This window comes from Solea solea, chromosome 4 (assembly GCF_958295425.1).
Source record: "Solea solea chromosome 4, fSolSol10.1, whole genome shotgun sequence".
Taxonomy (NCBI): Eukaryota; Metazoa; Chordata; class Actinopteri; order Pleuronectiformes; family Soleidae; genus Solea; species Solea solea.
In genome coordinates this window covers 11,400,119-11,414,683 of record NC_081137.1, presented here as the reverse complement: position 1 = coordinate 11,414,683, position 14,565 = coordinate 11,400,119, and the positions used below count along the sequence as shown (strand labels likewise).

Genomic DNA, 14,565 nt, shown 5'->3' with positions numbered 1-14,565 from the left:
CCTGAGTCCATCAGAGACTTGTTTCAAAACAATATAGAGAGCTGTCTTTTTAATCTGGCTTTGACTGGAATTTCATGATTTATTTCAACTTTTTAGTCTCATTTTACTGAATCTTTAATTTCTATTTTATCATGTTCTAGTTTATCTTGCTTATAGTACTTTATTTATTTATTTATTTACTTACTGTTATTCTTCTATTTCATTTTTTAATTTTCTTTTTCCTTCTTTTAACTCCTATGTTTATTATATTGATATTTTAGTCTCCAGTGTTTTCCCTTGTGGCTGTTTTTGAGTTCCATGATAATCTTTCCTCACTTCCTTTTCTTCCTCATTCATTTCCTCACTTATTTACTTCTTATTTTCCCCACTTCCTTTTCTTCCTCACCTCTTCACTTCTTCTTTTCCTCACTTCCTTTCTTCCATGTTTCTGTCTGAATACATCACACCATTGAGCTGGTTGTTGGATTGTTTTCCTTGAATATGTTTTTATCATGTGAAGCACAAGAGTTGCATTGCCTTGTATGAAGTGTTATATAAATAAAGATTGAGTGATTATACAGAAGCCTTTTAGTTCTGTACAAATATTTGTGGACATAAATATGGTCATTAATGCTTCAATTTGTACTTTATGTGGTCTTACTATTTTCTCTTTTTTCTTCCGTTTCGTTCGACAGCATCATTTGTGATGAGATGAAAATGGAGGCTTTAAGAGACTCCGTGGTGGATCTGAGGCGACTGTAATCCCACTTCTCTGCGTGTCTGTCACTTGACGGCACTTGAGAGACAATGACTGTGACCCAGATGCTGGATTCCAATTAGTGGCGGTGAGTGTAACAGTTGAGATGGAAAGTGAACAGGGTCTTTACAGAGTCCTGAGGGCGTCTGAGTACTGCCTGAAGACAAATGAGATCACAGAGGGAGAGTCAGTCAGACCACAGCTGTTTCTGAAGAGTCTCAGCTCAGCTCAGCTCATGTATGTGTTCTTCTACATGTTATGAACATGTACAGCAGCGCAGTCACAGTGTCTGTGACTTTTTTCCCTCATAATGATTGATCATATGATCATTTATCATTTTTCATCTATTGATGTATTTATTTCCCATATTAGAAACAGAAAAAACATGCATGAATTATGAGCCTCACTGGTGGTGATTATTATACTTTATAAGTGTTGTGAGTGAGCTTCCTTCATGCAGCTGAACATGATTTTTGATCAGGCTAAATTATGAAGTTCAACATCTGGCCTGCAGATCTGGCAGTGTCCCTCACTGCTTTCTGTCCGCAGAAAGCATATATGCTACTGTGTTATTGGCACAGGGAATGTTCTTTACACTAATTTGATCCTCACTCTTCGCACAATCCAAGTCAAATAGCATTTGTACCTGTAGGTAGATTTGACAAAAGTAATCACAAATGAAATATAAACATTAAGACAGTAAGCAGGATTTAAACATTCAAATAAATAAATAATAAATAAACAATAAACAGCACCTCTGAACCAATACTAGAATAAATTAATATGCCACTCACAAAAAAATGAATTAAAAAAGAACAAAAACAATATATTTTGGACAGCAGGGACAGAACATAAACACATAACTTACAGGTCACCTCCTAAAATGTACGCCATGACTGTAAATCTACCATATCTCAAGAATGATTGCTTTATCTCTCAACTAAACGGATGTTTGTAAACCGTTCACTCTCCCACACCAAAGTCCATAGAGAAAATCAGAGTTTTTAAACTCAAGGAGACACAGGGGCTGCTGGTCTACTGCTGCCTTGTTTGGTAAGTTTGTGTCACTGAAGTAGATCTGGATGAAGGATTCAAACACCAGAGTCACAAGATATCAAATTTGAATTTACTAAAGGAAGCAATAATGGATTAGCAACTCCTGTGTGCCATGATATAACATTGCAGATTTTTTCAATTGACTTTGGTGCAGGGAGACGGCAGTTTATAAATGTCAGTTTCCAGACAGAAAGACCAGAAAAAGTAGTAAACGTGGATAAATCCATTTGTTCTTTTATCTTGTCGTCTTGAACAGTGAAGTCAGCGTTTATAATGTATCAATATTTCTCTCAGCAAAGCTTAAAAAAAAGGAACAGTCCATTGGTTTGGTTGTCTGTGATTTTGTATCACATTTAATCTCCAGTGTGTTTGTTATCAGTATCACGGTGTGATCATGCCACGCTAGTCTGAGATAATAACATAAGAGAAACACAGCTCCCTGTAACTGTGTGGATCTGCTGCTGGTATACACAATGCAACCACCACACACACACACACACACACACACACACACACACTGTCCTCACATTAACATTCATGGAGCCACTGGAGTGTGTCGAGCCACGTTCATCAAGCCGGCGACAAGATGCGAGGAGCGAGGTGGAAGAGGGAGGAGAGAGGCTGCCAGTGAAGGTTGCTCAGTATGGGAATAAAGGAAAGGTCAGCAAACCAGAGGTGTCACATCACCGGTCGTCATACATCACAATCATTACTGTAGGTCATTGTTTGGTACGGAGATCATAAGAGGGAGAGGACACGTATCGCTCTGTAAATGTTTCTATGGTGCAGACCTGACTCTATGGGACAATGATGTCCGTCGCCTGACACTGGCGGTTTTGGTGACAGAAGTTACACACTGGAGCTTTAATAAGACCCTGAAGAAGTAGAAGAAGGTGACTTTTCCGAGCAGTTGAATGCCTATAATGTTTATGTATGAAAACTTTGCTTTTTATTAATTCATTAATTCATTCATTCATTCATTTTGAAACCTTTGGATTTTTCTTTTTTTATAAATGATTCAAAAATTTTCTTGGACCATAAAACAATTCTGAATTGAATCCAGTTGAAGTGGATAAAGGAGGCTGATTTCTGATTTTCTGAGTCTCACTCAGAATCTTAAATTCTTCTGGGAAAGACTTTAAAACTTCATGTGATTTACACAGTTCACACCTAATCGACTATGGGACACACAGTGAGTGGTTGGACGGACCACCTCGGTGGAGCCCCCCCCCCCTCAGGTGAGGGCGCATAGATGTCGAGGCAGTTGCTGCACATGTTTGAGTCTGGTTCTGTCAGAGATTTCTTCCTGTTTAAAGGCTCCACTGATGCCGAGTGTTTGCTCACTGTGTGAATTGTTGGGTTTCTCTTCTCTCTATAATATTCTAAAGGTTTCTGTCTTAATATGTACAGAGACGTGAGATAATGTATGTTGTGATTTGGCGCTATGCAAATAAGATTGAATTGAATTGAATCCAAATAACTTTATATATTGATTCCATAATTAATATAATATGTAATCTGGTGTCAATTTGCTCTAATGTTTACACACATTTCCATAAACTATGGCTCAATATAGAGTATATAGAAAAACCCAACTCACAAACAGCTAAAAGTTTAATTGAAAAAACACTGATGTGATGAATTCAAACCATAAAAGTTATTTGTGCACTGTAAGTCTACCTATTATATACAGAAATGCATAAAATGTGTGGGAATAAGTTTCTTTTTTTTGTCCCAAAATAGCATTTGCAGAACTACATGTGCACAGTACATGCCACACAAATGTTTCACATTTTTTTTTCATTTCATTTCACACAAATCCACATAGGATTTGTCAATGTTACCTATGTAAGTATAACAAGAAACACAGATGCAGATCAAATCAGTGCAGACTTCATCGAGATAATGAAATTGAGTTTGCACATGAGTGAAACTAACTAGTAATCCGGGTGTTTGCATTTCTTGGTGAACAAATGTCCCTAAACGTGTTCAGACATTCAGAAAACTGTAATATTTGAGTAGAGTTCAGCAGTTTGGAGTCATGTTGTTGATACAGGCGTTTCACGTTTTCACAATTGTGTGTATGCAGTGTTACGACGCACACACGTGGATTGTAAAGCCTTTATGAGTTATGGCTTGCACAGAGTTGCTGACTCAAAGAGTTGAGCTGAATGCAAACATCAGTCCAGCAGTGGCCCATTTTTAGAGTCGCGCCACATTAAAATTCATACATTACAGCGGTAGCAGTGAAGCGTTTAAAGCCAGCTCCCTGTGGAACTGTTGGTTTACTGCTTCTCATCAGGCCGGTGGAACGGCTGGATTTGTGACCGGTGTCCTCTGGCTCTGAAGGACAAAGGCAACCAACCAGGGAAATCATTGTGCTTGACAACGTAGCGTGATGTCATTGTTGGACACTGTTGCTGTCCGACATTTAAGAGCATCAACCCTCCGTGGGTGTCATTTCTTTGTGTTGGTGTTCATTTGACATTACTACATATTTACAGTGATATTTTTTATATTTTTTTGTGTTTTTTTTATGTGGTTGTATGAGGTGTTGACACACAATCAGCTGTGACTGTGCTGTGCATGTCCCCAGTGTCCCACGAGGAATCAGTCGGAGACGCAGAGGCTCACCCTCACTTGAAAACATGGGGCACAGAGAAAAACAGACTTAAAGCCCCTGAAGCTGAGCTAATCAAATGTTATATCTTTGTTGCTTTAACTCGCCAGTAGACAACCTTTTTCTAGCTGGAAAAGTGACTAAACCACTCACTCTCCTGCACCAAAGTCCACAGAGAAAATCAGCATTTGTACCTCACAGACTGACTGACTGCTGCCTCGTTGGGTAGTTTGTGTCAAAGGGGTTTTAAATACCAAAAATTGCAAACTAACCTATTTGAAATTGCTGTAAAGTCACTGATTTGCTGTGTTCTCATGTTATTTTAAAATATCTTAATTTCACAGTATAATATGATACAGTATGAGATAAAAAAAAGAAGATGTATATAGATTGGCACAGCACCCCCCGCGACTTATCTAAAGCGGTAGATAATGGATGGATAATTGCAAAATTTCAAGATCACTGTGTGTGTGTTTCTGTGTATATGCACAAAATGGAGTTTTAATTATTTGAGCAAACATCTCTTACAAGTTATTTGTTTTTTTTGTGTGTATTTTAAATTGAGTTTATAATGGACGGTATCTGTTTTATTTAAATGGTGTATTTTATTGCCTTTAAGAAGGCTACACCATGAATAATTCTTCAGACTGGTTGTGATTTTTTATCAGTTTAGATTTGTGACATACATTTACACATACTCCAAGCTTTTGGCGCATATACTGTACGTCCTATAATCACTGAAAGAAGATCACATGTCAGGGTGCTCCACTACAATCTTTAAAAAATGAACAGCATAGAAGACGGGGATTCAAATCTTAAAACGAGCACAACTGCAGTTGCTGTCGTGAGGTGGACGACTTATCAATATCTGTAACGTGGAATCTGTTCCTCACAGATGAAGCACTGCAGGAGGAGGGAAAAGTAGGTGGGCAACTCTTACGATTCTGCCCCCCTTCAACTTTAATCAAAAGTACACAGTGACATGCCGCAGCGCTCCACTCCTCCTCCTCTCTCGCTTTCATAATAATGGGGCCGCTAAAAATTCAGGAGGCAGGCTCCACATCAATCACTCGCCAGATTTGAGTCCAATGCAATAAATATGTAAATGAGGAGAAGCCAATGTCTCGTAGCTTTGAGATCAGCACAAGGAGGGAAGAAAAAAAAAAGTGGGGGGGGGGGGGCTGTATTAATTGCCCATGGCCAGAGGAATCCTATTACTGTGGGCATTGATTATAAAATTGTATGTGTGAATGATTTTCATGCAAAAAGTGGACTAGACCGAGCCTCCAGCCAAAAGTGGAGGAAGACTAAAATTAGCGAATGGAGCCAAAACCGTGTCAGATGCCAAGTCTGAGTTCAAATAAGATTATTAGATTAATAGATTGAAGGAATATTTGGAGGCATACTTTGTGAAATCACTCCTCAGTGAACAATGGGCCTTTGTTGATCGTGGGTTTTATTTCCATAATCGCTGTCAGGTATAGATTTAAATTGATTTGGCAGCGTCACGTTTGACTTTCAGATCTCGCTCTTAATCAAGGCATTTTGGGCAGATAAACGGGGGATTATGTCGATCAAAAACATGGCATAATCCCTCCATAGTGCAGGGAACACTCAAACATGAGAGGCTTAACAGGCTTCCGCTGACAAAATATGGAAAAAAACAAAAACATATGTGCTGTAGCTGTGTTTATGTGCTGAAACCTTTAACATCAACAACTCAAGAAACAAGGCTTGTGGATGTCACATTTGGTATTACCTCATGGATCCAACCGGTGTCAGTGACTAGCGATGGGGACATTTTACATCACGGCACACAGGAGATGTTGATGTTTTGTTGAATGACTTCTGTGTTTGAAATATTTTTTTTTAAATTTACCTAAGCAATACAAACTAAGCAATACAAAACAGCAGTAGAGCAGCAGCTCCTGTGACCCTGTGAGCTAAAATCACAGATTTTCTCTATGGACTTTGGTGCAGGAGAGTGGAAAAGGCCGTGTATCAGGGAGATTAAGAAGCTTTTGGGGGGGGGGAAAAAAAGCAAAACCAACAAAACATCAATCCCACTAACAAGTATTGCTTCTGTAGCCAATACCTCTGTGTCAGGAAGTCTGTAAATGCTATTGAAAACACATCAGTGAGCCCCACTGTTGCACCAGCTGATGTCTTCCTCAATTCTCATCAACATGCACTCTGTTATTTTAAAGGCTTTCCCACATTCACTTCCCCCTTGCTACCATGGATTCCAATTAGCAAACCAAAACCGAAGCTTATTAGAAGTTTGTCTGGTCATGTGATCCACCCGGTCTGCCTCTAACTTCATCACCCTCCCATTGACCAAACTTGGAATTCATATACAACGGATTATACAGTCAATTTGATGTAAATCTTTAAAAACAAACCTGCAGGTTGAGTTACAGAGACAGATTACAGAGACAGAAGTCCATTGAGTTGCTCCTTCGCTGCTCGGTGGGTCGATATTCAGTGTTTGTCCTGTTCTCCTTAATGTGCTTCTCACTCTCCCGTCACTCTAAGATATTCACTCCGTCATCAGCAATGTCTCCTTTACTAACAGAGAAGCGTCAACACACATCAATCAGGTGATATTTATCCTCTTGAGGCGTCACAGCAGATGATCCACATATTTGATTTGGAGATTTACATATACAGTACATATACATACATATATGTATGTATATATATATATATGTATATATATATATATATGTATGTATATATATATATATATATATATATATATATATATATGTGTATATATATATATATATATATATATATGTGTATATATATATATATATCAAAGACTGGGGGGGGACTTGGACCAGCAACCCTCCGGCTTTATTTGCAATAATCCACATTAACTGACTCTGCTTTATGTGGAAAATACCCAATAAATGGACGGATGTAAATGTTTGAAGACTATTATTATAGTATTCATTTTAGTTAATCATGAACAAATAAAGAGAGAACATTTAACACACCACATAAATGATATATTTTTTCAGCCACATTATGTACCAATGTTTACCCAAGAGTGTACAAATACTTGTTGCTTGTACCTTTTGTCCCTGTTATTGAAAGTTCATTCTTATTCTTGATCAAACTGAACCAGTTTGTGCACAATATAATACCCGAGTATGTCGTTACAGTACTATGGTACACAAATATACCCACTGAAAGGGTACAAGTCTGCTTTAATTTTTCAAAATACACAAAATAACGACAATTGCCCACACAATAATTACATTTTCGTCATTCACTTGCATGAAAAATTGCTAATTTATGCGAAAATTTCAAACTTGTACATAAATTGTGCAATTTAATTCACTTTTCATCCTCTCTCATAATCGAAAGAATCAAAAGTACAGAAACGGTCTTGTCCTGTACCCTTACTTTTGAGTGTGTATATTTATTGATATATAAATACTGTATATCAATAAATATACAGTAATAATAAATATGCAGCTGCTTTCATCAACTTTTAGAGACGTTTTTCTACAACTCAAAGCATCAAATATTTCACATCCTATTTTTGAAATATATGCTTTAATCAGCTACACATACATTTTTATTTAATTAAACAAAAAAGAATATAACGCTCATCCCAAATAATTTACAAATAATTTAACAATGCTCATAATGTGTTCTATTGAACTGCAAACAATATCATTTTCATAAAGTTAATCAGCAAAATCATGTATTTTTTTTCAAGAAAAATATAGTTTTTTGTCTCATGCAGACAATGTTTTAGACAGTTTTTGATCAATAAAGGGAACAAAATGGAATGTCTGTCATTTAGCATCAATTTATTCATATTTCCATTTTTATGAAATGAGGACATAATACAAACTAGCACAGTGAGCCACCACATAAATAGAACAGCTACAAAAGTTTGGTTCTGTTTGTGTTAAATGGTTTGAATGAAGGTTTTTATTTCACAATACCGCTGAAATTCAAACCCCTCAACACTGGAGTTTTTACGTAAACAGTAGACTCTTCTCTGTACAGTTGTCTGTGATTCTATACACGAGAGTTCACTCATGTCACGCGATTTATAACATATAAAATTTTCAGGTTTTTATAAAGTGATCCTTTTGTGAAGGCAAACGCGTGTTGAACATCAAATCATTAAAAAGGGACATGCTGCACTAATGAAAACAAGGATTCCACAGTCCTGAGAGAGAGGGTTTTTGGTCAAATATGTTAAACATGACAATCATTATAGCTTCTTTACATGATATATAAATGAATTGAAGTGGTTGCTGTTTGTGAGTAAAACCATTGTTTGTTCACGTTAATATTTCAGGTACATTTTGTTTTATTGCTTGTGTGTGACAGCATTTATGAATGTGACGAGTCAAATGATAAAAACAAAACAACCTAGTACAGCGCTGTGCAAAAGTCTTCAGCTACCATTAGATTTGTTGTTTTTTCAACCCTATAATGGCCATATAACGCTGAATAACCAGAAAAAGTTAAAAGGGAAAAAAAACTGCTTTTACAGGTTAAAGTGTCGAGTTTTTATTCATTAAAATCCTATTAAAAAATCTGATTTAAAAAAAAAAAAGAAAAAAAAGTTTTTTAAACATTTTATTATTTGCGTATCTTAACAAAAATGACAAAGTCATGCAGGATTCAGAGCCTTTTATTCTGAAAAAAATGAACTGAGTCAAAGAGCAGTTTTTAAGACAAGTCTGTGGCAAATTCAAGTAACTATTTTTTTTAAACCAACACATCTCATACGTTTCCCATTTTTTTGAACAACGTCAAATAGTTGAGACTATTATAAAAAGTTTAGTAGAAAATAACAGGTTTTGCTTGATGAAGATGGCAGCTGATGTTCATGTCATTCAAAATGTCAAAGGTCACAGAACCATCCAAATTTAGCATCAGCAAGGCCAACAATCAAAGCTGGTAGTGGCCGAGGACTTTAGCACAGTAATGTACAAATGCAGACATTTATAAATACGTTGCAGTTTAGCATAAATAAATAACCACATAAATAAATAAACAAATAAATACGTGAATAAATAAATAAATATTTTGCCTTCATAATCCTGGAGTGCCATGTGGTTGAACGTGTTACCAGACGGTGCCCTCGCTCATGTCCGAGGACGGCTGCGACAGCTGGTTGGAGTATCCGTTGTCACTGAGGGACACTGTGGTGTAGGACGGTGTGCTGGGTCCACACATGTCACTGGAGATGCTGTGCATCGAACCCGGTCCGCCGGGCTCAGGACTGGGCGATTCCAACGGGTGATGAGACACCGGTGCGTCAGAGAAGCACTGCACGTCTCCTGGACAGTGGTGTCCCTGATGGTGGTGGTGGTGGTGGTGCTGATGGTGGTGGTCCATGGCTCCTAATGGGGTTCCCGCAGGGACAGAGGAGGGGATGAAGCCCAGGTCTGCTGGAGTCTGAGCCTGAGATGATGGTGGACCTTGGAAATACTCGTAATTCCCTCCCGGGCCGTAGTACTCGCCGTAATCTGTGGTTAGAATAAAATGGCTGGATTAATGTAAGGTCTATAGCAGGCAGTGATGTGACATTACTGTGACAAACTGCAGTGAAACGCTAAAGAATGAAAAAGAAAAATGAAAAAACATTTACAATCTGACATCTTTTTTTTTTCTAAAATCTAAACACATGTTTATAATATGATGTTTTCAATTGTCTACTCTTACTGTTATTCTGCGTTACAGCCTAATTTGCAAGACTTTTTAGTTTCACATAAATATTTTTAATCATAAGCAGAATTTTTTTTTATTACACAATTTTACAGCATGTCAGCAAGGGGATCAAACTCACTCTTCTGATTAAACAATGACCCACTCCACCACTGATCCACTACTATTTTTTGTTGTGCAATCCATCAATCAAAATGTGATTACTATTTCTCTGATGGACCATGAAGTGCCCCCTTTTCCCGAGGCCCCCAGAGTCCCTTCAAACGCCCCTGCTTCAAATATCAGCCCTTCATCCCTCAAACATTCACTCTTCTCCTCACCTCCATAGTAAGGGAAGTGTCCGAGCTCTCCGGGCTCCAGTCTCTCTCCCAGCGCTCTCATTCTCCTCGGGCTGCGGAAGAACACGTGCCTGCGCGTGCCCAGAGCGCTCAGCTGCTTCATGCGTCTCTCTTTGGATCTGCGGTTCTGGAACCAAACCTGGAGGGGAAACGGGGACAACATGAGCATCGTGTGGTTTATAATATCATGCTGATGCCTGAAGACATATGGACGCATTTAATTATTAAAATGTTGGTTGACGTTATTACAGCATTTAATAATACAATAACATATACTAAAACACTGTAATAAATTGGAAAAAATGTTTGGTTGGTGCGAAAATATCCCAGTTTTTGAACATTCACCAGTACATACACACACATATATAATAGAAATATGGTTTAAATATTCCAAATACACAACTAAACATAAAACTGCTGTTTCCTCATTTATAAACTGGTGAGATGGTGTTTTTTTTAAATTATTATTATTATTTGTTTTTTTTACTGACACATTCTAGTATTTTTGATGCCTTTTAATGAATGTTCTGTACAGTAAGTAGTTTGATTGATTGACGAAGACTCTTTATAGTCTTTGTCTTAATAGTCTTTGAGTAGATCTAAATCCATGACGCACGTGGAACCCATTTGGTTGTCCGATAATGGGCGCAGATGCATCACACATCATCCTCCGTGTATGTGTGTGTGTGTGTGTGTGTTACCTGGATGACTCTCATGCTGAGGCCCGTCTCTCGGGACAGCTGCTCTCTGATGTGTCTGGTTGGCTTCGGCGTGGCAGCGAACGCCGCCTTCAGTGTCTCCAGCTGTTTGGCTTTGATGGTGGTTCGAGGCCCGCGGCGCTTCCCGGCGGTTCCCTGCTCCTCGTTCTCGTTGTTGCAAATCGCGTCCTTGTCAGACAAATGTCCCGCTTCCGAGTCCTTGCCGTCGTCCTGCGGGTCCTGCTGCGAGTCCGGAGACAGACTGGGCTCACTGGACGTCGTGACTGTAGACGAGAGTAACGAGATATGAAGTTTATTATTATTATCAGGATGGATCTTAACTATAGCTGAAAAAGACAAAAGACTATAGGAGCGTATACAGAAGAAAATGTCACACAGGATATTAATATCATATTCAATGTATCTATTTAATTAAGATAACGAAAAGCATATAACATAATAATATATAATATAATATAATATAATACGATATTCATTCGTTTATTAATACTTTATAATAACAGACACATCATTATTTACATTTTTTAACATCAACGTCATGATTCACTGTATATATAAAATATAACACTACATCAACAACACAACAATCAATACTACTAATAATATACCAGTATACTATTCTATTACTAATAATAACAGCAACAATAACGACACAATATTACTAAACATTATTCATTTAACTTGTTTGTTTTTTTTAATTCGTGAAGCACGTTGTATTGAGAAGTGCTAAACAAAAGATTATATTAATAACAACAATAACAAAATTTGATGCCTATAAAAAACAACATTTAAACAGTTAAATAAATGAAATAAACACAAGAGTACAAAGAATAAAAGGCTTGATTTGAATCACCTGCCAGGAGGATTGTGTCTTTCCCGTTGCTGTTGTTATTGTTGTCGTTGCTGTTGTTGTTGTTGTTGTTGTTTTGATAGTCGTCTTTACACACGAACTTGAACTCGTCCAGGATGTAGAGCTCCTCCCCCGTGGACAGCTGCTTGTTGCACATGACGCACGTGAAACAGTTGAGGTGAAACACTTTGCTCTTGGCTCTGCGGACCAGGTCACTGGGTAAAATCCCCTGTGAGCAGCCGCCACATTTAGTCCCAAACCTCCTGTTCAGTCACACAAGAGGCAGAGGATCTGGATCAGGATGATGATCAGGATGGTGATGATCGGGATGATGATGGTGGTGATGATGGGGTGACATTCTGCTGGGTTTTAATACACACACACACGTGATCATCACTGAATGTAATGCTTTGTGCCCAAAGGATTCACTTAAACATCATGAACTGAACAGAACACTATCAAATGTTATCGCCCCCAATTTTTATACTGTATTGTATTGTGCATTCATTTTGTAATTGTCGCAATTTGAATGTTAACTTTTTATTAACGCCAACTTTTTATGACAGCCGATTAATCGGTCTCAGTGTGTTTTCCATTAGATAACCTTGTTTTATAATAGATAATATTGTGTGTATATATATATATATATATATATATTTTTTAAATATAGATTTTCTTCGCCTCTGACATTTATGTGGATATTATTGTTTTGAGGTTTGGGGAAAAAAATGTTTTATTGCACTTATTATACCTTTATTTGCACCAAACAACTAATCAATTAATTGAGGAAATAATCTCCCATTGATGGGTTATGAAGAGAAAGCTGCAGCCCTATATTGTTTAATTAAATTGTTTTTTTATTTAAATAAAATAATAAACACAATGTGCGTTTTTAACAGCTTAATAGATCATATAAATAATAATAATTATTATAGTTACCTGCAGCCCAAAACTTCACATATACTGTACATTTATGCTTTACAATTTCATAATTTGCATTTTTTTTATTCTATAGATTTTATCAAAAAATAACTTCCACATGGTCTCAAATAAGAATTCTTAAGAGCAATCAGCATTTTTAACAACATAAAACAAAAGAAAAAAAACAAAAAACAACCCCCATGATATTCTGACACTATTCCAACAAATCTTTTGATCAGATTACAAGCATCATTTTAATACAGTAGGAAAACAACGTTACAGTCCAAAATTAAAAGTGCAAAATTAAATCGCACGTTTGTTTTCACCCTGCATTTTTTTTGTTTATTTCTCTCATGTCGTATTTCATTGCCTCATACAGTAGAAGTAAACACCATCTGCATTTTTCCACTCATCTTTGTCAAATTCCAAGTTTCTTTTACATTTAATTCTCTCTTCCTTTTGTCCTATCATATGACGATGATGGAATTATTGTTCGCTGCAGACCAATATTGTACAATTAAATTGCATTTTGTAGAATGTGATGTTCAGCTTCTCTGCACGCGGACAGGCGGGTCTGTGTGCTCACCTGAAGAAGTCGTTCTTACAGTAGAGTCTGCCTTCTCGCGAGAAACACTTCTCCGTCAAAGTGCATTTACAGTCGGTGCACTGGACGCACTTGGTGTGCCACGGTCTGTCCAGAACTTTGAGCAGGAACCTGTCCACGATCGGTTTGTCACAGCTGGAACACTGGAACATGGTCTGCATGTTTGGACTCTTATATTCCCCAAACCCAAACACTCTGTGACTGCGCGTCTTCTGTCGCTCCAACGGCAAATCCAATGCATCCAAAAAAAAAACCAACTAAATCTCACTCATGACCACTGTCAGCATCCGTGCGGGGGCGAGTGTCATCTCCTGCTCTTCTGTTCCACGGCACGACAAGAATCCACATGTGGCCGACAGCTCCACGCACACGCTACTGTCAGGGTGCATTTCTTAGAATAAATCAATAAATACATTTAAAAAAATGTATTTGCGTGGAGATCAGAGCCAGTGACATGATCCCAACACACACACACACACACATGCAAAGTGCAAATGCAGCTCTGTCACTTTTCACTCTCAGTTGGAGAGGAAAGCTTTATGGTCGCACCTCTTAAAAGCTCAGCCTATTGTTCGTGAAGACACCCGTGACGTCAGAGCCAGGACAAGCCTATAGAACGAGGTTTCAGCTCACTCCAACACACACACACTTGTGAGACAATCTGGTGAGGACACAATAAATAGCATAAAATAAAATAAAATAAAACACTTTCAAACTAAACATTTGAAGGAAATTAATTGCTGTACTGTTTTAACACAGTATGTAAAATAACCTCCAGAGAGACTGTGATGATACTGATGACATCACGTGATGAAGAAGAAGAAGAAATCCTCTGAACTCAGGGGTTTCCCTCATGATCTCGTGCATGTTTGAAAGGACAAGAATCATCACTAATGGTTCTAATCTTTGGAGATAAGGACCGCGTGTCTTCTACAGATGTTATCACAGCGAGTTGAAAAGATAAAACATATCTCTCTCGTTGCTCGTCCTTTCTAATCATCTTAAAAATCCATCA

At 37.7% G+C, this 14,565-nt stretch overlaps 1 protein-coding gene across 1 annotated transcript; it reads right to left on the bottom strand.

The window, feature by feature from the left end:
- Positions 1–8,232: 8,232 nt before the first annotated feature.
- On the bottom strand, positions 8,233–14,053 carry LOC131458478 (LIM/homeobox protein Lhx1-like). Its single transcript, XM_058627606.1, has 5 exons — positions 13,533–14,053; positions 12,029–12,288; positions 11,158–11,438; positions 10,439–10,595; positions 8,233–9,919 (listed from the first exon to the last, which is right to left on the bottom strand). The coding sequence occupies exons 1-5, from the start codon at positions 13,709–13,711 to the stop codon at positions 9,516–9,518; spliced, it is 1,281 nt and encodes a 426-aa protein (XP_058483589.1). The 5' UTR covers positions 13,712–14,053; the 3' UTR covers positions 8,233–9,515.
- Positions 14,054–14,565: the final 512 nt, after the last annotated feature.

Coding starts and splice junctions, on each gene's coding strand:
- LOC131458478 (XM_058627606.1), bottom strand. CDS start 13,711: ATGCAGACCATGTTCCAGTGTTCCAGCTGTGACAAACCGATCGTGGAC. Junction 12,289..13,532: donor TGTAAGAACGACTTCTTCAG/GTGAGCACACAG, acceptor GTGACTGAACAG/GAGGTTTGGGACTAAATGTG. Junction 11,439..12,028: donor AGACACAATCCTCCTGGCAG/GTGATTCAAATC, acceptor TCTCGTCTACAG/TCACGACGTCCAGTGAGCCC.